Source organism: Acartia tonsa, chromosome 14 (assembly GCF_053477335.1).
Source record: "Acartia tonsa isolate MP-2025a chromosome 14, ASM5347733v1, whole genome shotgun sequence".
Lineage (NCBI taxonomy): Eukaryota > Metazoa > Arthropoda > Copepoda > Calanoida > Acartiidae > Acartia > Acartia tonsa.
Window position 1 is genome coordinate 13,424,639 of NC_137273.1, and position 22,083 is coordinate 13,446,721.

Below are 22,083 nucleotides of genomic sequence, written 5' to 3' on the forward strand. Positions count from 1 at the left end.
CAGAGCGCAGATTTTTTAAATCCACCAATCACAGATGCCAAAATTAATTAACTTAAATTGCATTTCCGCTTTTATATAAAGAATTATAGAAAAAACGAATTTTATAAAAAAAAAATCCTCAAAATTTGATGCAGATTTCAAATCTCCCCCTAACTTTAAAATTCCGGAAAACTTATATATCTTAATAATTATATCAAACATAAACCTAGTATATTCAAAAAAAATCTTTTAGAATCACTGCTGGAAGGTGCTTAGAATTGCTTGCTCTCGTTCGTGCATAGTCTCCTTTAACATTTATCTTATTGTTGTAGTTTACGTCTGGATTTATTTAAAATAGAATTTCTGAAAAGATTTTATGAATGTTTTATGCAAATTTTAATTATTTCTGCATTGACGTCTATATTTTACATAGAACATAATAACAAAAGTTAATTAAGTTTAAAAATGGATACAGGGTTGGGACAATGTACATTAAATTATTCTTACTTGCAATGCTAATGTGAACCACCTTTTGAGAATTTGGATGCTTAAGGTACTTTCATTGGATTTTTGCTGAAAGTATTGGTAAATGATTTTTGGTCATTTACAGCAGTTAATGGATGTTTATTTTTCAAAGTAGTAGGATGTATGTTTGACTATTTTTCGATCGTCGGATTTTGAATTTTCTTGATTTAAGTATTAAAATAGTTATTTATCGCATCGTATTATAGACAGCTTTCCGGAGATATTAAACTAAAAATTATAGATCAAAATTATGATTAATTTTATGATTTTAAAAAAAAATCGTAGAAAATTATCTGTAATACGTTGCTATACACGTTTTTTCAGTATGACTCTAAGTATGACAGTATGATTCTTATACAGTGGATATCAATCGGTTTAGAAGCCTTTCTTTAAAATAAATTCCAGACGTTCTTTTGAGGATTGTTTTTCTTTAGACAAGGGAACATTTTTCCTTCTTTTTTCATTTCAGAGAGCCAAAAGTTTTATGAAAACTTATCTTCTTTATTCTTAGTTCAATATTTTAAGCAATTCATATAAAATCAAAAGTCATGTTTTTAATTTAGAATCTGAGGGAAAACATACAGACCAAATTATCAAAGTCTTTGGCCTGGAGAAAACTAAAATCCAGGTATGAATAATGTTTATGCGATAGATCAATTACCCTAGAGGGTAAATCGGACACAGTAACCCGTCCAATAACTAATTTCTAGCAGACATAGAATTTTGTTTATATTTAGTCACATAGGTATGATAAAACCATCTCCCATATTTTTGTATAAATAAATAGTAATACGAAATATTTTGTTGAGTTCAAAGTGTATAACAGATTAGTTCAGTGGTTACCGAGATCTTAAGCTTCAGACGGACAGACAGACAGGTAGTTACCAAGTTACTTTGTATTAAAGATAGTCCCCTTTTGTTGTTGTTGTTTGTTGCCATGATTCTCTGAAGTTAGGATTCAGATGCACACGGAGATTGAAAGTGAGAATCCTTTGGCCAATCATAGATTGATAAGCTTCGCTTGGAAGCTACTCAATTATTACATCACCCTGGCCTAGAGTTTTGGCAGGTGTTCCATATTAAGCCACCCTAATTAATGGCGCTCTCATATAAATGAGGAGCATGGACGAGGGAAAGCATGATATAATTTGCTTGATATATAGATTCATAGAATCCTAACTTTCTACAAATCTCCCCCTTTTGTGACGAATCTCCACGTTTTTTACTTGCACATTGACACAATCTTTTTCATTAGGAGCTTGCCGGTGATCTGAAGTTGTGCAGCGATGATTTTACTGGTGCCAAAAACCTTTACAGGAATGGATTTATTATTACTTAAATATTACACTAGATTATCATATATTTCAATAAAGTGAAACTTATTAGCTGGCTAAAATAACAATCCCTCCATCCACCTTCTTGACCCCATCCCATCCCCTCCTATAGGATGAACAAACTGACCAATAAATAATGTCCATGTTAGCAACCTAATTTTTTTCCCTGTCATAATATATACGAATATTATATATCAATTTATGCAGGCTGGCCGGACTGTCTATTCTGAAAACTGCACTCAAGCTGGCAGTATTCGGCTGTGTGGATCAACTATTAACATATCTGCAGGTTTTTCAATTTGTTGAGAGTTGAAATGCTTTTAAACATGAACTGGCGGCACGTTCCTAGAGGCCTCAATTGGCACTTGAGGTGGGAAGAAGCTTCCCCGCCATTTCCTATTTTGATTTTAAAAGAAAAAAAGTTGGTGGGAGGGCTCATTTTTTTCTGGGGCTATTTCTCTTCGGAGGGTTGTGTACCCACATCTCCCCCCCCCCCTTTGATTAGTTATAAATCTTCCTAGGATATATGAGAAGCTATATTGTACCTAACCATATCGGTTCATGGGTTACCAAAATCCTTTGTTACAAACAGAAAGACATTCTGTTACTTTTATAGATGTAATTTATCCTCTCATATCATAACAGAATGATAAAGCCAAACCCAAGGGTGGGCAAAATGAGTTGTTAATATTTCAGTCGAGTCCAGAGAGTGTTTCATCCGAACCCGCACCTTTTTGTCGTCAATTAAGCGTTTTATTTTATACGCCATTGACTGTCAAAGCTTCTTATTTGATTTGTCATTTTGAAGGTTGCGTTGAATAACAGAAATTTAGAGGCAACCCACCGGGAGAAGGTGCACTTATCAAACCTGGCACTCATCTCCTATCATCAACAGGATTGTATTTAAGCCCAGGAGGGAGGGAGATGACATTGGGCTCTATATAACATTACTCTATATATTAGTCCCCAAAGTTTTATAATGTTTTCTTATTCGTTGTCTTAACAACTTTGGGGACTTTTAGTAAGTGTCCAAAAGTTTCAACCAATTATTGTAATCTACAGAAGGAAAATTTTATTTTACATCATTCGGGAAGTACATCAAATTATAGATTATTATCTTATCCCTGTATATCCTGATTTAAGCCAACTTGACCATTTTTATTTTAGGGATATTAAAGTATAAGAAAATGGACGATTAATTCCCAAAGACCATAATTGAAATAAGCCCTTCTTTAGATTGAAATTATTACTTGAAAAGTTTTGAACCAACCAATCAAAATTCAATAAAAGTACCCAAAGTTTTTAGCCATTTATCAAGTTAGCGTGTTTATAAAACTTAGGGCACCAGTGTAATTTTCGATGGAAGAGTTTTATTTAAAGTTAAATGTAATGTAATGCAATACATTAGACCATTTCACATTCCAAAAAAATATGCAAAAATAACATAAAAGGCTTAAATATCCAAATGTGTGCAGATTTTAAAGTTGAACATGTTTACAAAGCAACGAGTGGAGCTACAATTTCTTCAGTTTCTCCAATCTAATAGGTAATAATGATTATTATTTTAGTTTCAAAGACGTTCCTATTTTAAAATTACTTGTGCCACACTAATGCCTAGTGCCAAGTGCAAATATCAGAGAATTTCCTCCGTTGCATTATCTCGAACGGGTTTAAAACAAAGCATTTCAGTGTCGCGCATTGTATAGCCCAACACCTGCCCGGGCATAAGCTTTCTTCAAGATTTAATTATTTAAAGTTAAGATGTTATATTACAGAGGAGAACATGGACTTCGAGGGGGTGAGGTTAGGCAACCTCCAAATTTTTGAAAATTCATTACATAACCCCCCCGCCCCCCCCCCCCAAAAAAAAAAAAAATTAATGTATCAACCCCAAAAAAATTTGGGACGTCTTTGGGGGAGAATCATAATGAATATTTGTTTAGATATTATGACAAACAGCTGATGGTTACCCAGGGAGTGAACTCTGAAGCGTGGGGTATTCTCAGCAAAATTGTCCCCAGCTATGCCCTGCATAATGATCTTAATTCTGACTTAGGTAAAGTTGATAATTTGTTTGCTGCGTTTGTCCTTCATCTTGTAGGACAGGGAGGGCATAAAAAAGTATAAAACGATCCCGAGATTTAAATCTTGTGCCCTACTACATAATGATATTAATGCTGATGATTTAGGTAAACTTAAGTGTGGGGGGGGGGGGGGGTTATTGCAACCACCTCGTAATCATTGAGCAAATGGCACTTAGAATTCGAATTTCCATCTGAAATTTTGCATGAGTAATCCTTGGTAGGTCTATTTTCCCTAAATTGAACAAAAAGTTGGAAAAGTAACGGCTAACGGCTTATAGGTGAAGGATGGCGTAAAATAGCCTAAAACCATCCCGAGATTTATGATAAACAGATGAAGCTTGGGATATTAAACTTATTTTTTTATGTGATGCTTTATTCTCAAGTAGCGTTTGCGCCTCTAGAATCTAGGGAGCCCTTAGTCAAATGGGTTTAAGGGGTCAAATAAGCCCTGTATGACATTGACCAACCTAAACTTTGAAATATGATAGCATGAAACCATTCCTGGAAGTATTTTAAACTATCAAAAAATGGTGAATTTAATCAGTTCAGTAGTTTGTGAGATTTTGATGGACAAACAGAGAACCGTAACCTTTATATAAAAGTAACAGGATGTTTGTCTGTCTATGTGTGAACTGAAGGATCTCGCCGACCGCTAAACCGTTATGGGTTTCCTTTACAGTGAAGCTTCTCATAAGTCCTGGGAAGGTTTATTAACTATTTTGGGGGCAATTCATCACCCACAATCCAAGAGTTAATGAATGATGTTTATTGATTTCCTAATTCTACTATGTGTTAGTCCTATCGTCTTATTTGTTGATCTTTGCTATTATGGATGTTGAAATCTTTGTTTAAGATATAAAAACAGTTTTCTTTTTATATTGTTTAATAACACTCTTTGTTATATGTTTTCAATGTTTACGGATTTTTATCATTTTGTTAAATATTATAAAAACAAGGATAACTGCATCTATAAAAGCGAAACTCAACAAATAAGATTGCTAGACAATAGAACATAGACCAAATTAAAGCAATAACACTTTTAATATTTACCATTTTTTTAGGTGTACCTAAAAAAATTAAACTAATATAGGATGAGTGAATACTAGAATGCTTCGCTTAAAATATAGCTCCTAATCGCCCCAGAAATCAATTCATTATTCCAAAATAAAAATATAGGATAAATAAATCATACCAAAAAATGTTAAAATAGTTACAAATCAAGATGTTTTGAATGGACCTAGGACTTTATGGTAATGATTATAGAATTGTTATGCTTTCTAAATTGTAACTGGCCAAGTTGTTACATCATGTCAATTATTAAGTTTCAAATCTCTAGTAAAATTCTATGTTGCCTTATTCGTTACATGAAGTATTGACCGACCCTTATTAAAGATAAGCATCGCTTTTATAAATCTATAATTAGAGCGTAGCTTTTCTGTTAGTAAGGTCTGTACGTTAGGGACAGAACATTGACTTGTTTAATAAATCATTTTTTTTTTGGGGGGGGGGGGGTGCACAATAGACTGAATTATTAAAAACTAAAATGATTGTCCATTATTGATCTAACCATGCATGAGCTTCGCCGATAAGTAAGTATAATGTCATCCTTGTTATTAAAAATAAGGACAAATAACCTTTAACAATTAGTAAATTTTTTAAATCAAAAGACTCCTTTGAGGGAAAACACAAAAGGTTTTTTATGGTTATTAAAAGTTATTTTTATATAGATTTGTTAATTTCAATAAGAGAGTTGTCGAGCAGATAATTAAATATTTTAATTGGTTTTTAATAATATATTTTAATCATATTTAACAAGAAAAATAGGTTATTTTGTACCCTAATCAATCTTTAAGGAGAAATTTGTTCTTCAAAAGCGCAGTTAAAAGACCTAAATATCATGTGTCTATTCAGGGAGGAAGGGGCCATAATACACTAGTCCCCAAAGTTTTATCATAACCTTTTCTTATTAGTTAGATCAACAAATTTGGGGATTTTTATTGAATTTTGATTGTTTGGTTCATGAAGTTAAGTGTTTAAAAGTGTAAACCCATAATTGAAATCTATAGGAGTGGAAATTTTGAGCATCATCATTAGTTATGTACACTAATTGATCATCCAATGTCTTATCCCTATAGATCCGAAAGGCATCCTTTTATATCAGGATGTATTTTAATGATGTATTTTTTCTTTAGTAAATTGGATGGAGAAAATAACAATTAGTAATCCCAGTAATTCTCAGGTAGGTCTAATATTTTTTTTAAAAACGCGCGACTAGAGCTAACCACATAACAAAAACACGCTTAATTGTTAAAAATATATTTCGCTTTATTCAAGCCTTAATTCTAATTATTTGAAAGTTTCTGTTTTATTTTAGTAGCAAAGTTACTCTATAAGTGGTTCTGTATGCATGTCTGTCTGTATGATATAGTAGTCTTGCTAGATTTTATAGAATTACAGATAGTTTCTTTTTACACACTTTTTATTACCGTCCCCTCCCCATCTATTCTTTGCCTGTCCATTTCAATCCCTTTCCTTTTCAGCTTCCCTTTCTTCACTGATCCTTCAACATAGTTTTGTTGGCCCCAAGGGGCCGAAAGCCCGGGCCAATAAAATTAGTTTTAATTTTATGGTTTTATTTTATTTCATGATACAATATATGATTTTTCAGTATTGGTCAGAATCGTTTCTATTCCAGCGTATCAATCGGTTTTGAAGCCATACTTTAAAAATTAATTTTCAACCCCTTTTTTCTCTCTAAAATTCAAATTAATTTAGTTTGGAGGTTTGTTAAAGATGTATCTTGGACCTAATTGGGAAGCTTTCATCAATATGATTGTACAGGTGAGGTTTTGATCATTTTTTGTTGTTGTAGAGCATTGATCTTCATTGATAAAAAATAGATGTGTACACTGTACTATGTACAACCTCTTAATAGGCGTTTCTTCGTATTATCACAGTAGCTTTTCTCCTATTTCTAACCCCTGCGGGGCCAATTGCTTAACCCTGCGGGGCAATCACCTAACCCAATATAACCTAAAATAACCTATCAAAAGTCATTTTGAAAATACGACGAATAACCCCTTAAGGGGCGTTGCCACGAAAGGGACTATACCCCTTTATTTATTTATTTTTGAAAAAGTTTAGTTACTACTTGTTTGAATTAATCAATCAAGATTTTAGTCCTCAAAGTTTTTAAGCAAACAATTTCATGTACGATTTCTTTTTGGAGGATGGAGGTATCCCCCCCTAAATAAATATGACCTTCGCTAGATCTATAAGATGCTTTATTCAGCAGGGTTTCGGATCCGCATTGATTTTTTGCGGATCCGGATCCGGATCCTCCAAATTTGGTCAGTGCGGATCCGGATCCTTGACAATAAAAATAAAATCACCAAACTTTTCAAAAATATTTATTCTTTAAATTCGAAGTCAAAAATACTTTTAATTTTCAAGTCTGACCCTAAACCTTAAAGATTGGCTCTCATCAAGAGAATGTCTGAGATTATATATAAATTTAGGTAGATTTTTCCATTTTTTCCGCATTTTTTTGAGTCCAAGGATCCGGATCCCCATTTTTTTGCGGATCCGGATCCGGATCCTTGGACTCGAAAATATGCGGATCCTTGCGGATCCGGATCCGGATCCGAAACCCTGCTTTATTGTATTGAAGATTCATATCGGTCCGGCAGTTGATAAGATCTTAAGCTACAGAAACACAGACAAACAAACAACCTGTTACTTTTATGTAAGGATAATATTGTACCTAGATGTGCCAGATTTTAACGAATGTAACAGTACCAGATCATAGAGCTCAGTGCCACACCCTAGCATATCATCTCAAGGTAAGGTTCTATTTAAAAACTAGTGGTTGGCAATCCGAATCCGAGATCCGGAATCCGCCTAATTTTTGGTCAATTTTGGAATCCGAATCTGGAATCCGTTTTTTAATAGCGGATACGGATTCTTAATTGGTAGGCTAAAATTAGCGTCTTGGGTTTTTTCTTTCAACTCCCCCTTTTTGAAGGCAAAGATTATCATCATAATATGTATATAAAATCTAAATCTTCTAAAAATCTGGTTCGATTCTCGGAAGTGAATTATAGATAACACCAAGAACATTAATTTTTAGGACATATGTAGCACTTAATTTTTTTTATTTAAAAAAAGCCTTTTAAAATATTGCTAGAATCCGGAATCCGCGGGGATTGCCATCCCTATTTTAAGAGTAAGATAAAGTAAAAGAAATATTTGAGAAAGAGGTTGATTTTTTTATATGGTAAAAGGTGGAAATACCCTCCCCCAAAAATAGTTAAAAATCTTCCCTAGGCATATAATTAGCTTCATTTTAACGGAGGACAAAACAGTTTAAGCGGATATTAAGATCCTTTTCTACAGACAAAAAGGTTTACTACTTTATATGATAGGATTGTCGGGTCATTTTTTTCGCGTATTTTCCGTAAAGTTGTTTGTTAGCGTTTAGTCAAATGCGCTTATTAAGTCAAACTGTTCTTAAATTTGACCAAATGTATGTTTGTTAAATGGTTTGACTTAATTAGCGCATTTGACTTAACGCTAACACACAAATTTACAGAAAATACACAAAAAATGACTCCCTTTGTTGATTAATTTTTCTTAATAATGATTTCTGTTAGTAGTGGGGTGGTGACCTCCCCTAAAATTGTTATAAACCGTCACAGGACCAATGAAAAGCTTCACGTTAAAGGAGAACCATATCGGTTCAGCGGTTAATAGAGATAACAGACAGAAAAACACACATAGTTACTTTTGTTTAAGAACTACCTAGGTAAATGATTTCAGTTATTTTCCTATTAATAGATATTGTTTTGAAAACTTTAAACATTCATTTACTTTTTAGCGAAACTTACAATTCTTCCAAAGATGTCGCTAATATCAGGGATCTAATGGGATAAAATAGGACAATGGGCGATAAATAGATGTAAATCCCCACTGATGATAAACAAAATTACCTCTTTTGTAGATTACAATTAGTAATTGAAACGTTTGGACATTTAACTTAATGAACCAACCAATCAAAAGTCAATAAAAGTCATTGTTAAGCCAATGAAAAAGAAAACGTTATCATAAAACTTTGGTGACAATTTAACAGCCCATTGTCCCCTCTCTCTCTTAAAGATGTTGCTAATATAGATTAGGTGATATTTTCTGTTCAGTCTTTCCTGTGCTACCTGTCCTGGAGCCAGCTGGCATCCCTGGCTACCATAGCAAATCCTGCACAGCCGCAAATTTTCTTCCATTTAAAAGGTATACATAATACAAATGGCACTTTTACAAATAGCAAAAAATCAGTAAATGACGTTTTGACAACTTGGTTTTATAATTGTGAATTTTACAAAATTATATATATCTACTGCCATAAACAAATACATATTATTCTAATTATCCAAATAATGCCAAATATACACATTATTTTGAGAAAAAATGCGCGCACTTTTTGTCAAAAACGCAGTAACTAAACTTTTGCTAGTTGTATTAATGGCAGCGCCCGTCATTAAGAAATTTATTTTAAAATGCGGAAAATTAGGTCCATAACTACATATAAGTTTTATTTGATTATGAAAGACTATTTGAATGCTGATAAAAGCTGAATTAAACCCGCCCCCTTTTATTTCAAAATACATTGAAAACAATGTTGTGGAGTGGAGAAGGGTTAGTTTTTCGTGTGTTAACGTTAGTTTGTCCTACAGTCTGATTTAAGAGCTTTGCCTTTATGTATGCTGTCATCCTTGTTCCTTATCTTCTAATTTGCAGATGAAGTAAACTGTGAAAAATCTTCGAAACCAACTCCACTACGATTTAGCGTTGACGCCCTAAATCTGTATGTCCACACCCTTCTTCATCTGATTAATAAGCACAGCCCGGGGTCATCCGCGTGTAGGCAGCTGCCAACTATCACTCAAGATTCAGATGAGAATTCAGGGAGTTTTATTACTTGTGTAATGTTATAATTGTAGTTTTCTTAGCTGCTATACAAGATAGACTTGTGATTTTTAGATTGGACTGAATGATTTAAAATTAACCAATCAAATTTCAATAAAAGTGTTTCAGTCTAATGTCCCCTCCCTAGCTGTAAAAAACCTGCAAAAATTATATAATAGGTAGATATAGTTGTCTGGGTGGATATAGAATTAGAATATTCGTGGATATTAGGACAGGGGAAAAATTATAGTCAATTTAGATTGCTTAGGTGGAACTCATTTAGGGGTCAGTTAGTTCATCTAGTAGAAGTAGAGGGGATAGTGTACAGGGGGTGAATGGGGGATATCGTTATTTTAGCCCGCAGCGAGATTTTACTTTATTAGAAAACATGAAAATCTGGTTTAATATCCAAGTAATAATATATCCATTGTTGTCTGGGTTGTTAGGGTGTGATTATCCCTCAAGTTTGGAAGTTAGAGAGACTCAACTTTGTTCTGGATACAGTCATGTCATCTTTCATAATCAAGGAAAATAATATAATAAATATATAGAACAAAATATAATGATGTCTGTCCGTTTGTCTGTCAGTCCGGTCAACTGGTGGATAAATTTTCTTTGCTTTTAGGGAAAGTACTTAATAGACATATGAAGATGTTAAGCTATTTTCTTTTTTAAAAGGAGGGGGGGGGGGGGCGAAAAATTTACTCATCTACCCCCCAACCCATTCTAATGCATAATCTCTATTTTGTTTACCAGCGCCAACGCCCTTAGAGGCCTCAAGGGGCACTTGTGGAAAAAGAGAAAAAGGGGGAATATCACTTCTCTTCTTATGATTATAATTAAGAGTAAAAGTAAAAAAATTGCAGGGGGTTATTTTTTTTCAGGGGTAGTTTTTTGGATTCGTGGAGATATCATATGACCTCTTCCCAATCCACACACTCAAAGAATGACCGACATCCTATTACTTTTATCTACTAATCATATTATACTATGTAACTGAGCAGGCAAACTATTATGCTGGGGCTCGAACAGTCGGGGCGCCACGGGCCTACAACCCTCCTATGCTATGCACTTCCCACCAACCTCCCTAGAGTTCTTCATTAAACTTAATATTACAGTTTTACAGGTAAGGCTGAGTAGAAAATTACTGACGATATCAAAGCAAAATTTATTTTTACCTAGGTTGAACTTCTTTGAAACTTCTTTTGTTTGCCTATTAAAAACCTCTTCCTTAATTATTTTGATTTGTTGGTCAATCAATGACTTTTTGGCTCTGGGTTGATTTAGGACTAAAAAATCTGAAAATGATTCCCTAATCTAGAAGGATTAAAAAAAGATGAAAATTCACGTTCCAAGTTACCCTGTTGTGATAAAAAATAACACAAATCAACTTAACATTAAAATGTTTTTACATTTTCCACCAATTAAAAAGGGGGAGCTGAGGTAGGTTGTGCTAAAATTCCGTAAAGGTATGAGTTTTAGGGCTTAAAAACGATAAAATTTATGTTGTTAACTTTTTAAAGAAAATTTGTCTATAGTTCTTTTAAATCAGTAAGAAACACATTTAGTGAATATTATCGTTCTACTACTGTTTTAAGCCCTAAAACTCACACCTTTACGGAATTTTAGCACAAGCCACCTCCCCCTTTGTCAAATGCTTTTTTGTCATTTGTATCGTCCCAAGAAACTCTAAAACAAAGTTCTTCAAAAATCTTAAATTCAGGTATCCTGTGGAAAACACCACTCCATAGTTCTGACTGACAATGGTCTCTACTCCTGGGGGTGTAACCAGTATGGTCAGCTTGGATTAGGTTAGTTCCTTTCCAGGGAGGAGTAGGGGGGGGGGGAGGGGTGGATATTTGTCTCTACTCCTGGGGGTGTAACCAGTTATAAGGTTATTTTTGGAATTTAAATCCTGACAAAAGCTTTTGTCATCTTGGAAGTGTATGTTACAGGGTGTTTTTTTTAATAGAACAAAAGTATTGCTTGATATAACCCATTTGCCATTGACAGAAATTAATAATCTATATCTTAATTTCTTTATTGGGTTGGGGCAATTGGTATAATAAAAAAATATATAGCAATTTTCAACAAATTATGCCTTAAAAAACCGGTTTTTCCAAAGTATCTATTTTTGGATCATGACCAATTTAAAGAGTGTGCAAAAATGTGTATATTTTTTAAATTCAAATTGCGCGGCTTGTGTTAATAGTAGAAAAATGTTTTGCATATCGTTAGAATCGTCATAGAATTGGGTGTTTAAGAAATATTCCTGTGCTACGTATAGTTTAGAAGCTAAATGGTAAAATGTCCCAACTTCCTTAAAACTTTTCAACCTTTCTCACATTTTCTAACGTAGCTTCTTTACTACAAATATCATGAGTATGATACATTATTACATATATGCTAGATTTTATGACAATTATTACGGTATGCTTAATATTTTTCTACTATTAACACAAGCCGCGCAATTTGATTTTTAAAAATGCACGCATTTTTGCTCACTCTTTAAATTGGTCATGATCCAAAAATCTTCCAAAAATAGGTACTTTAGAAAAACCGGTTTTTAGGCATAATTTGTTGAAAATCGCTGAATATTTTTTTCTTATACAAATTGCCCCAACTCTATAAAGAAATTAAGATATAGATTATTAATTTCTGTCAATGGCAGGTGGGTTATATTAAGCAATACTTTTGTCCTATTAAAAAAAAACACCCTGTAGTTCTTTATAACAACCTCCGCCCGTCATTATTTGGTTACCAAAACTAATTATACAAGTAGCCTTTTCACATCTCAAAAACTTTTGTTTTTGTTTTTCTTTCAATTTCTTTAGGGTGACATAATAGTATCAAAGCATTTTAAGCCCTTTATCACTTTTTTTTGACAAGAAATGTTATCTAAATAAACTGATTATAAAAATACAAGCTTTTTTTCTTCTTGTTTAGGGTTACATAATAGTATCAAAGGATTTTAAACTTTTTGACGCTTCATTTCATGAGATATGGAAATGGATTCAGAAACAGTTAGGGAGGGTACATTGGGCTGTTTATTTCACTAGTCCCCAAAAGTTTTGTTGGCTTAATAACTTTGGGGACTTGCATTGAATTTTGATTGGATTGTTCATCATGTTGACTGTCCAAACGTTTCAGCCACTAATTGTAATGAAAAGAAGAAGTAATTTTGTGTATCTTCATAGGAGATGTTCATGTACATCAATACATCGGCCATTGTCTTATCCCTTTAGATCCTTGCTTCTGAAGGAGGATGTCATAAAATTATGCTGTAGTTGATATCAACAAAGAAATATTATCTACATTATCGATGTCAGAAGTATAAACCGGCGACTTCCTGCATAACACGTAACCGCTCATTGTCGGATGGAGATTTATAGATGCAGGGTTTGAATCTCGGCCCACCACCACGTCATTACTAAAGACCTTAAAAATTGTTCCTACTGTTGCAATGTAAGGTATGCAAAATCGAGTAGGGGGAATACCTTGTCCGATAAATAGGTGTAACTCATTACTTTGCACAGTAGGGTCTTCCAGACAAAGGACGTGCAATCAATGGGTTGGTTGTCTATAGGACGTTTGGCCGTGCATTAGCAAGATTTGTTTTAAAGACTTAAATATTAATAGTGTTTCCAATCCTCTAGAGGTTATCCAGGTTAAACTGCTAGTATTTTAGAAACTGTTATCGGATTACTGACGAAAAAGTTGGATGCAAATTTATTTTTGTTCATATGCTATATCTCTGTTTTACAGGGATCTAGAGGGATAAGACAATGGCCGATACATTACCGTACATCCCCAATGCAGCGTGGCCACATTTTTCAGTATACTGAAAATATTCAGTATTCTTCAGTATTTGGAAATTGGGGGTTTAGTATTTTCAGTAAATACTGAATATTCAGTATTTGAAAATTTTATTCAGTATTTTTCAGTTTTTGGAAATTTTCATGATTCAGTATTTTCATTACTTCTTAAATTCCAAAAAATTTTGCATAGGTAAATAAGATGTTTTTTCAAGTAGTTGATGTCAGATTTTTTTCGGCGCTTCGCGCCTCACTTTACTTTCCTTTATATTACCCTATAACTTTGTACATTAATTTTGCTTTTATGGTAATATACATTTTTTTTCAATTTCATCTCAAATATAAATTTTTTAGATATTTGAGATGCTTTTATACAGTATTTTTTTCAGATTTTTTTTATCTATTAATAGAATGAATAATCTAAGGTGAGTACTTTGCATGATTATTGAAGGTAAAGTTTTTTAGCATGCTCTTAACCATAGACGTCCAAGGGGCCCGGTAAAGTGGCGATTACCCCCCCCCCCCCATTCAAAATTTACCTTTAGCCTGGGGGTGCCTAAGGCACCCCCATCTATTTAGAAGGGGGTATTTACCCCCCCCCCAAACAATTTTCGGGGGTACATAACCCCCCCCCCAAAATAAAATATCTCTCACAAAAAAAATTTTGCGCGCATTTTTAATACTAAAGGGGGGGGGGGAAGTTTTGACACTTTCGCTTACTCCGTGATTATTGGGCTAGGTATTAAAGTTAGACTATAGGTTATTTGGGATAAAAGTTTACTTTTGGTTAGTACTTCACGGATTTTTAATCATTTTTTGGATAACCCCACCCCCTAGCCCCCCGGGGCTCAAAATCCCCCTAAAAATGAACCTAACCTTAATTTTCTCAGGAACCATTTGACCAAAAGAGATGATTTCTTAAACTTAAGCTTTTATACTCATAAACTAACTTCTGATTTAGATGTCACCCCCCTGCCACCAACCCCTAGCCCACCGGGGCTCAAAAAAACCCTAAAAATGAACCTAACCTTAATTTTCTCAGGAACCATTTGCCCAACAGAGATGATTTCTTAAACTTAAGCTTTTATGCTTATAAACTAACTTCTAGTTTAGAAGTCACCCCCCTGCCGCCAACCCCTAGCCCTCCGGGGCTCAAAAAAACCCTAAAAATGAACCTAACCTTAATTTTCTCAGGAACCATTTGACCAACAGAGATGATTTCTTAAACTTAAGCTTTTATGCTTATAAACTAACTTCTGATTTAGAAGTCAGCCCCCTGCCACCAACCCCTAGCCCTCCGGGGCTCAAAAATACTCTAAAAATGAACCTAACCTTAATTTTCTCAGGAACCATTTTACCAATAGAGATGATTTCTTAAACTTAAGCTTTTATGCTTATAAATTAAGTTTAAGTTTAGAAGTCCCCCCCCTGCCGCCAACCCCTAGCCCTCCGGGGCTCAAAAAAACCCTAAAAATGAACCTAACCTTAATTTTCTCAGGAACCATTTGACCAACAGAGATGATTTCTTAAACTTAAGCTTTTATGCTTATAAACTAACTTCTAGTTTGGAAGTCACCCCCCTGCCGCCAACCCCTTGCCCTCCGGGGCTCAAAAAAAACCTAAAAATGAACCTAACCTTAATTTTCTCAGGAACCATTTGACCAACAGAGATAATTTCTTAAACTTAAGCTTTTATGCCCCCTGCCGCCAACCCCTTGCCCCCCAGGGCTCAAAAAAAAAACCAAAAATGAACCTAACTTTAATTAAAATTTCTTATTTGAAGAGTTAGAGGTACACTTATTAAACCAAATATGCTTCTTTTTGGATGTTATTGACATATCTGCTGAAAAAAAATATAATCGGCCTCCAGGTTCAGGTGCTGCAGGCCTCCAGGTCCACTCAGGAGACAGGTAAAAATTTAAATTTCTTATTTGAAGGTTTAGAGGTACACTTATTAAACCAAATATGCATCTTTTTGGATGTTATTGACATATCTCCTGAAAAAATTAGAATCGGCCTCCAGGTTCAGGTGCTGCAGACCTCCAGGTCCACTCTAGACAGGTGAAAATTAAAATTTCTTATTTAAAGAGTTAGAGGTACACTTATTAAACCAAATATGCTTCTTTTTGGATGTTATTGACATATCTGCTGAAAAAATTAGAATGGGCCTCCAGGTTCAGGTGAATATCTAAAATGGTTAGTTTGGAATTTAGAGGAAAGGTATTTAAATAGAATAAGGTTAAAGTAAATAATATAGTCAAATTTATTGTTTACGGCTTCAATATGTGTTCCCGACAGGCTCCAGGGGCCTGCTCAACAGGTAAACATCCTTATGTGTAATGTTTGAATTAAGATGAAAAGTTACTAAATAGAAATAAAAAATATGTACAACAAGAAACTTAATCAAGGTATAAAAAATCTAAAGTTATCCTATTTGATAGCTACTTATTTCCAGTGAGCAATATTGTCGCCATTTTAGAAATACCTTGCAGATTAAATTATTTGTTAAAAAATACAAAAATACAACTTACTTAGGGTGGGTCGATTTTAAAATTTCACATTAGTAGACATTGGCAAGGGTTACTAGGCCAATATAAAACCCTGTGAAACTTGAAAGAGGTTTTTAAATCCAAAAACAACGGGCGCACGGAGGGTATAAAATGTGCCCGCCCCCAAAACCAAAAATTGAAATTCCTTCAAACACATGCATGTTGCATATCAAAATGACCGCATTGAAATGCTGATTACAGATCTGAAAGCTGTTTTGAAAAATATTGATTCAGTCTGAAATGATTTTCAAATAACCTACCAAAATGAACAACTTTGACTAAATCAGCTGTTTTTAGATACTTAATGAGATCTTGTTCCAACTAGGAGCAATATTTTTTATAATGGTTTGAGATTCGTAATCAGCATTTCAATGCAGTCATTTTGATATGCAACATGCCTGTGTTTGAAGGAATTTAAATTTTTGGTTTTATAAGGGGGTGGGCACTTTTTATACCCCCTGCGCGCCGGCAGCCTTAAAATCCAAGTCACTTTTGAAACCCTGCCTAGAACACATATCTTTAAATAAGAACTTTTAATTTTTACCTGTCTCCAGAGTGGACCTGGAGGCCTGCAGCACCTGAACCTGGAGGCCAATTCTAATTTTTTCAGGAGATATGTCAATAACATCCAAAAAGATGCATATTTGGTTTAATAAGTTTACCTCTAATTCTTCAAAAATGAAATTTTAATTTTTACCTGTCTCCAGAGTGGACCTGGAGGCCTGCAGCACCTGAACCTGGAGGCCGATTCTAATTTTTTCAGCAGATATGTCAATAACATCCAAAAAGATGCATATTTGGTTTAATAAGTGTACCTCTAAACCATCAAATAAGAAATTTAAATTTTTACCTGTCTCCTGAGTGGACCTGGAGGCCTGCAGCACCTAAACCTGGAGGCCGATTCTAATTTTTTCAGGAGATATGTCAATAACATCCAAAAATAAGCATATTTGGTCTAATAAGTGTACCTCTAACTCTACAAATAAGAAATTTAAATTAAGGTTAGGTTCATTTTTAGGGTTTTTTTGAGCCCCGGGGGGCTGACTTGTAAACTAGAAGTTAGTTTATAAGCATAAAAGCTTAAGTTTAAGAAATCATCTCTGTTGGTCAAATGGTTCCTGAGAAAATTAAGGTTAGGTTCATTTTTAGGGTTTTTTTGAGCCCCCGAGGGCTAGGGGTTGGCGGCAGGGTAGTTACTTCTAAACTAGAAGTTAGTTTATAAGCATAAAAGCTTAAGTTTCAGAAATCATCTCTGTTGGTCAAATGGTTCCTGAGAAAATTAAGGTTAGGTTCATTTTTAGAGTTTTTTTGAGCCCCGGAGGGCTAGGGGTTGGTGGCAGGGGGCTGACTTCTAAACTAGAAGTTAGTTTATAAGCATAAAAGCTTAAGTTTAAGAAATCATCACTGTTGGTCAAATGGTTCCTGAGAAAATTAAGGTTAGGTTCATTTTTAGGGGTTTTTTGAGCCCCGGAGGGCTAGGGGTTGGTGGCACGGGGGTGACTTCTAAACAAGAAGTTAGTTTATAAGCATAAAAGCTTAAGTTTAAGAAATCATCTCTGTTGGTCAAATGGTTCCTGAGAAAATTAAGGTTAGGTTCATTTTTAGGGTTTTTTTGAGCCCCGGAGGGCTAGGGGTTGGTGGCAGGGGGGTGACATCTAAATCAGAAGTTAGTTTATAAGCATAAAAGCTTAAGTTTAAGAAATTATCTCTTTTCGTCAAATGGTTCCTGAGAAAATTAAGGTTAGGTTCATTTTTAGGGGGATTTTGAGCCCCGGGGGGCTAGGGGGTGGGGTTATCCAAAAAATGATTAAAAATCCGTGAAGTACTAACCAAAAGTAAACTTTTATCCCAAATAACCTATAGTCTAACTTTAATACCTAGCCCAATAATCACGGAGTAAGCGAAAGTGTCAAAACTCCCCCCCCCCCCTTAATAAAATTTAAACAAAATTTACCCCTGCCAACAGATTTCATGGGGGGTAATTACCCTCCCCCCCCCCCCCCCCAAACAAATTTGCGGCGCGCCATTTTACCCCCCTTAAAAATAATGTATCCCCCCCCCCAAAAAAAAAGGTTGGACGTCTATGCTCTTAACTCAACTAAAAAGTATTTAAGTTTTGTAATCATTTAAAATATTTATCAGTCATTTTCTGCTTAATTGGTGCAAGGAAATCTAAGAGGCAAAATTAAAAGATCTTTAAAATATCCCCTTAATTATAAAGCTATAATATATGAAATTTTGAAATGAGGAATCATATAAAAAAAATACTTATTCAGTATTTCAGTATTTTTTCTTATTTTAGGATTCAGTATTTTCAGTATTTCCTTTTTTTTCTTCAGTATCAGTATTTTTTTGGTTGTGGCCATACTGCCAATGTTGATACACAAAATATCTCATTCTTTAGATTACAAATAGTGGTTGGAATGTTTGGACACTCAACTTAATTAACTAACCAATCATAATTCAACATCAGTCCTCAATGTTGTTAAGCCAAGAAATAAGAAAACTAGTGTATTAAACAGCCCATTATCCCCTCTTTCCCTGCTGTTTTTGCTTTGTTTGTTTTATGAGGGCTATTCTTAGAAAATTAATTTGTAACTTTACTTCATAAAGAAAGGTTGATTAAGTAAGAAGAATTTTGTGCAGGCTTATATTAAACATAAATATTATATCCGGGGTTATTTAATGATTATATTATGCAATATGCATGGTATCTCAGACACTATCTTCTTTCCTAATATTTATTTCTTATATCTTATATTTATATTCTTAATTCTGACAAAGACTCATCTATCAACAAGCGGCATGAAATTTTCTCTAAATTAATTCATAGAAGAAATCATGGCAAGACTGTAGCTGTTTAATATAGTTCTTTTTTATTCATTGTATTAAAAATATTTTTTTTAAATCCTCTAAAACATTCTTAAAAAGTAAAAAATAGTATCTTTCTGATGATTGCAGAAGCATGAAACTCTGAGTTAAAGAAAATAAAAATTAAAGATAAGATGTTGTTTCACTTTAAAGTATATCTTACACCTATTAACTATTTGAAAAGTAAAGATTTTCTAAAATTAGGATCAGTCTGTAATGACTGATTTCTGGAAATGTGTCTTTCTAGGCTGCTATTTAAAATAGCATTCTAAATAATGAGACTTTCGGAATATTTCTTTAGGTTAAAATTTCTTATATGTTTTAATATTTTTAGGTGCTGAAGTTGTTCGAACCAGCCAACCACTCAGAATAAACCTTGATAATATAATACAGGAAAATGGTCAATACAACTTAATATAATTTCTCTTTTCTAACTTGTTTTAATAAACATCAGGTAAAACCAACATTATCGAGTTTTGAGATAATTTGAATTTTGGATTGTATCCTTTATAGTTTACCTATAAAACATTGATTTTTAGCCTTTAAACCTTTTTTTATTTTTTTAAATACTTCATTTTATACACAATTTATCAAGAATGGAAAGAACATGGGACTGTAAATAATTCTGGTACTAAATTTTGGGTAATTTGATTAAATCATTATATTATTGTTTTGACCTTGTATATGGACCAGGTTGAATGTGGCCAGTACCATAGTGTTGCTCTTGACAGTCGCGGACAGGAAACTCTACTTTATTTATTTCATGTTTAGATTAAGAATAGTTACTTATTAGAGACAGTTTTCCGCGGATAGTGAAATTTAGAGCTACTCAATAATTCACTATGTCTGTTTGTCAGTCCGCCAGTAACGCTATGGGTAAAATGAGATTTACTTAGCCGCTATTAAAGCTAGATTTTTCTTATGGTTGTTATTTACTTCAATATGCCTGATAATGATAGAAGTATTGGCAAGAAAAATCAAATGTCTAGCTTTAATAGCAGCTGAGTAAATGACAATTACCCCATAGCGACTTACAGGACATACAAAGTGAATTATAGAGTAGCTTCTCAACTAATGTAAAATAATAATAAAGAATTGAGTGTAGGTGTTTACCTGGGGGTGGGCTATCCACGGTCAGCTGGGCCACAACTCCATACATGATGTCTTCCTACCTAAACCTATCAACTCCAAGAAGATTGCTTGCAATATTAAGCAGGTAAGTCACTTCGTCTGTCCATACGTCAGACAGTCCGTAAAGATAAAAGGAAAATGCGATTTTCTCGCCAACTATTTAGGATAGAAAGCTAAAATTTTTAGTATAGATTCTCCTATGGACTGTGTGAATCTAGTTTATATATTGTTTTGTCCGTATATCTGTCTCTCATGCATCAAAAGATATAAAAAACTATTTTATTATAAAGGTTTTGTAAGTTCTATTTTTTTTAAACTGAGCATCTGCTATAGAACCTACTGTAATATAAAGCACATTTCTCTCTGCCTTAAGAGAAATATATGTACTTGACAAATATAACTTGAGTCTTATGTATTCTTTCTTGGAGCAAGGTTATTTGCTCTGGGTTCCGGCACAGACCAAAAGTGATATTATTGTTATAATAGTTATTATAACCTTATTTTATATAATTATATGTAATTGGATTAATACACATTATTAGTAAATTAACTGTTTGTTCTATTATACTACACGTCACTACTTTGGATGTTTTTCCCACCATGACTTTTTTGTGCTTCGTTACAGATGATGTCATCCTTGTTTTATTCCTTTGTCAGGACGGTGGGGGCTCTCTCTCTCTCTCTCTCTCTTTCTCAATATATATATCTCTCTCTCTATCTATCTCTCTCTATCTCTCTCTCTCTCTCATCTTGTTATTGTGTATAGATCTCCGCTGGGTATGCACACACCTTATTCTTGAGAAATGATGGGCTGGTGTATGCTTGTGGTCTAGGCATATACTATCTCTCTCCCTCTCTCTCTCTCTCTCTCTCTCTCTCTCTCTCTCTCTCTCTCATCTTGTTATTGTATATAGATCTCCGCTGGGTATGCACACACCTTATTCTTGAGAAATGATGGGCTGGTGTATGCTTGTGGTCTAGGCATATACTATCTCTCTCTCTCTCTCTCTCTCTCTCTCATCTTGTTATTGTATATATATTATAGATCTCCGCTGGGTATGCACACACCTTGTTCTTGAGAAATGATGGGCTGGTGTATGCTTGTGGACTGGGGATGTTCGGTCAACTTGGCACAGGAAATTGTCACATTAACTTCAATTAATAAAGGGGGTAATTTTTTTTTCGCGTATTTTCCGTAAAGTTGAGTGTAACCTTGTAGTCAAATTATTGAGTCAAACTGTTCTTACGAAGAGCATTTGACTAAAAGGTTAAACCTAGAGGCCTCTCTGGGCATCGGTTCAGCGGTTAGCGAGATCTTTCGGTAAACACACACAGACAAACACACATCCTGTTACTTTATGAGAAGGATGTGAAAAAATTACCCTCTTTGTAATTCTTAGTTTTCTATATAATACCGTTCATTTAATCAAACGTGATGAAAATACAAAACAAAATTAAAAATTGCCATTTTTACCAGTACTATAAAAGCACCCAATAAAAAGTTAATTTTCGATTTCTTTCAACGGATCTTTCATATACTTTTTTATTAGAAGTTTAAGTTTCTATGACGTACTATACACTTTGTGTTATGGAATCTCTAGACCCTCCTCTTTCTCTAAAAAATAACCTAAACGGCCAAGGACGTCCAAGAAGGGAGAGGGTTAATTGGTGTTTTACAAACTATCTCCCCCCCCCCCCCTTCAATAAAAATACCTATTGTCCAGATTTTTACCTTCACCACCCCCTGCGCCACCAAAAAAAAAAGAAATTATATAAAAAGCCTCGACGCCCTCGCAAACTGAATTCTTGGAAAGTAGGGAAAGTCGTACATGATTAC

The 22,083-nt window shown here is 34.1% G+C and overlaps 1 protein-coding gene across 3 annotated transcripts in view; it reads left to right on the forward strand.

Annotated features, from left to right (window-relative positions):
- The window catches only part of ca (RCC1 and BTB domain containing protein claret), a 68,979-nt gene that overhangs the window by 27,929 nt on the left and 18,967 nt on the right, over positions 1 to 22,083 (forward strand). For all 3 annotated transcript variants that reach the window (XR_013874524.1, XM_080146737.1, XM_080146738.1), the window contains exons 21-38: positions 1,068 to 1,132; positions 1,760 to 1,818; positions 2,043 to 2,127; positions 2,647 to 2,730; positions 3,311 to 3,384; positions 3,782 to 3,894; positions 6,115 to 6,161; positions 6,698 to 6,763; positions 7,690 to 7,764; positions 9,115 to 9,205; positions 9,713 to 9,878; positions 10,325 to 10,405; positions 10,883 to 11,006; positions 11,604 to 11,691; positions 19,450 to 19,505; positions 19,806 to 19,854; positions 20,219 to 20,331; positions 21,292 to 21,380. Coding sequence is in view for 2 of the 3 variants with exons in the window: in XM_080146737.1 (XP_080002863.1) it covers positions 1,068 to 1,132; positions 1,760 to 1,818; positions 2,043 to 2,127; positions 2,647 to 2,730; positions 3,311 to 3,384; positions 3,782 to 3,894; positions 6,115 to 6,161; positions 6,698 to 6,763; positions 7,690 to 7,764; positions 9,115 to 9,205; positions 9,713 to 9,878; positions 10,325 to 10,405; positions 10,883 to 11,006; positions 11,604 to 11,691; positions 19,450 to 19,505; positions 19,806 to 19,854; positions 20,219 to 20,331; positions 21,292 to 21,380 (1,525 nt within the window). In the remaining variant the exon portion in view is untranslated. The remainder of the gene's footprint in view (positions 1 to 1,067; positions 1,133 to 1,759; positions 1,819 to 2,042; positions 2,128 to 2,646; positions 2,731 to 3,310; positions 3,385 to 3,781; positions 3,895 to 6,114; positions 6,162 to 6,697; positions 6,764 to 7,689; positions 7,765 to 9,114; positions 9,206 to 9,712; positions 9,879 to 10,324; positions 10,406 to 10,882; positions 11,007 to 11,603; positions 11,692 to 19,449; positions 19,506 to 19,805; positions 19,855 to 20,218; positions 20,332 to 21,291; positions 21,381 to 22,083) is intronic.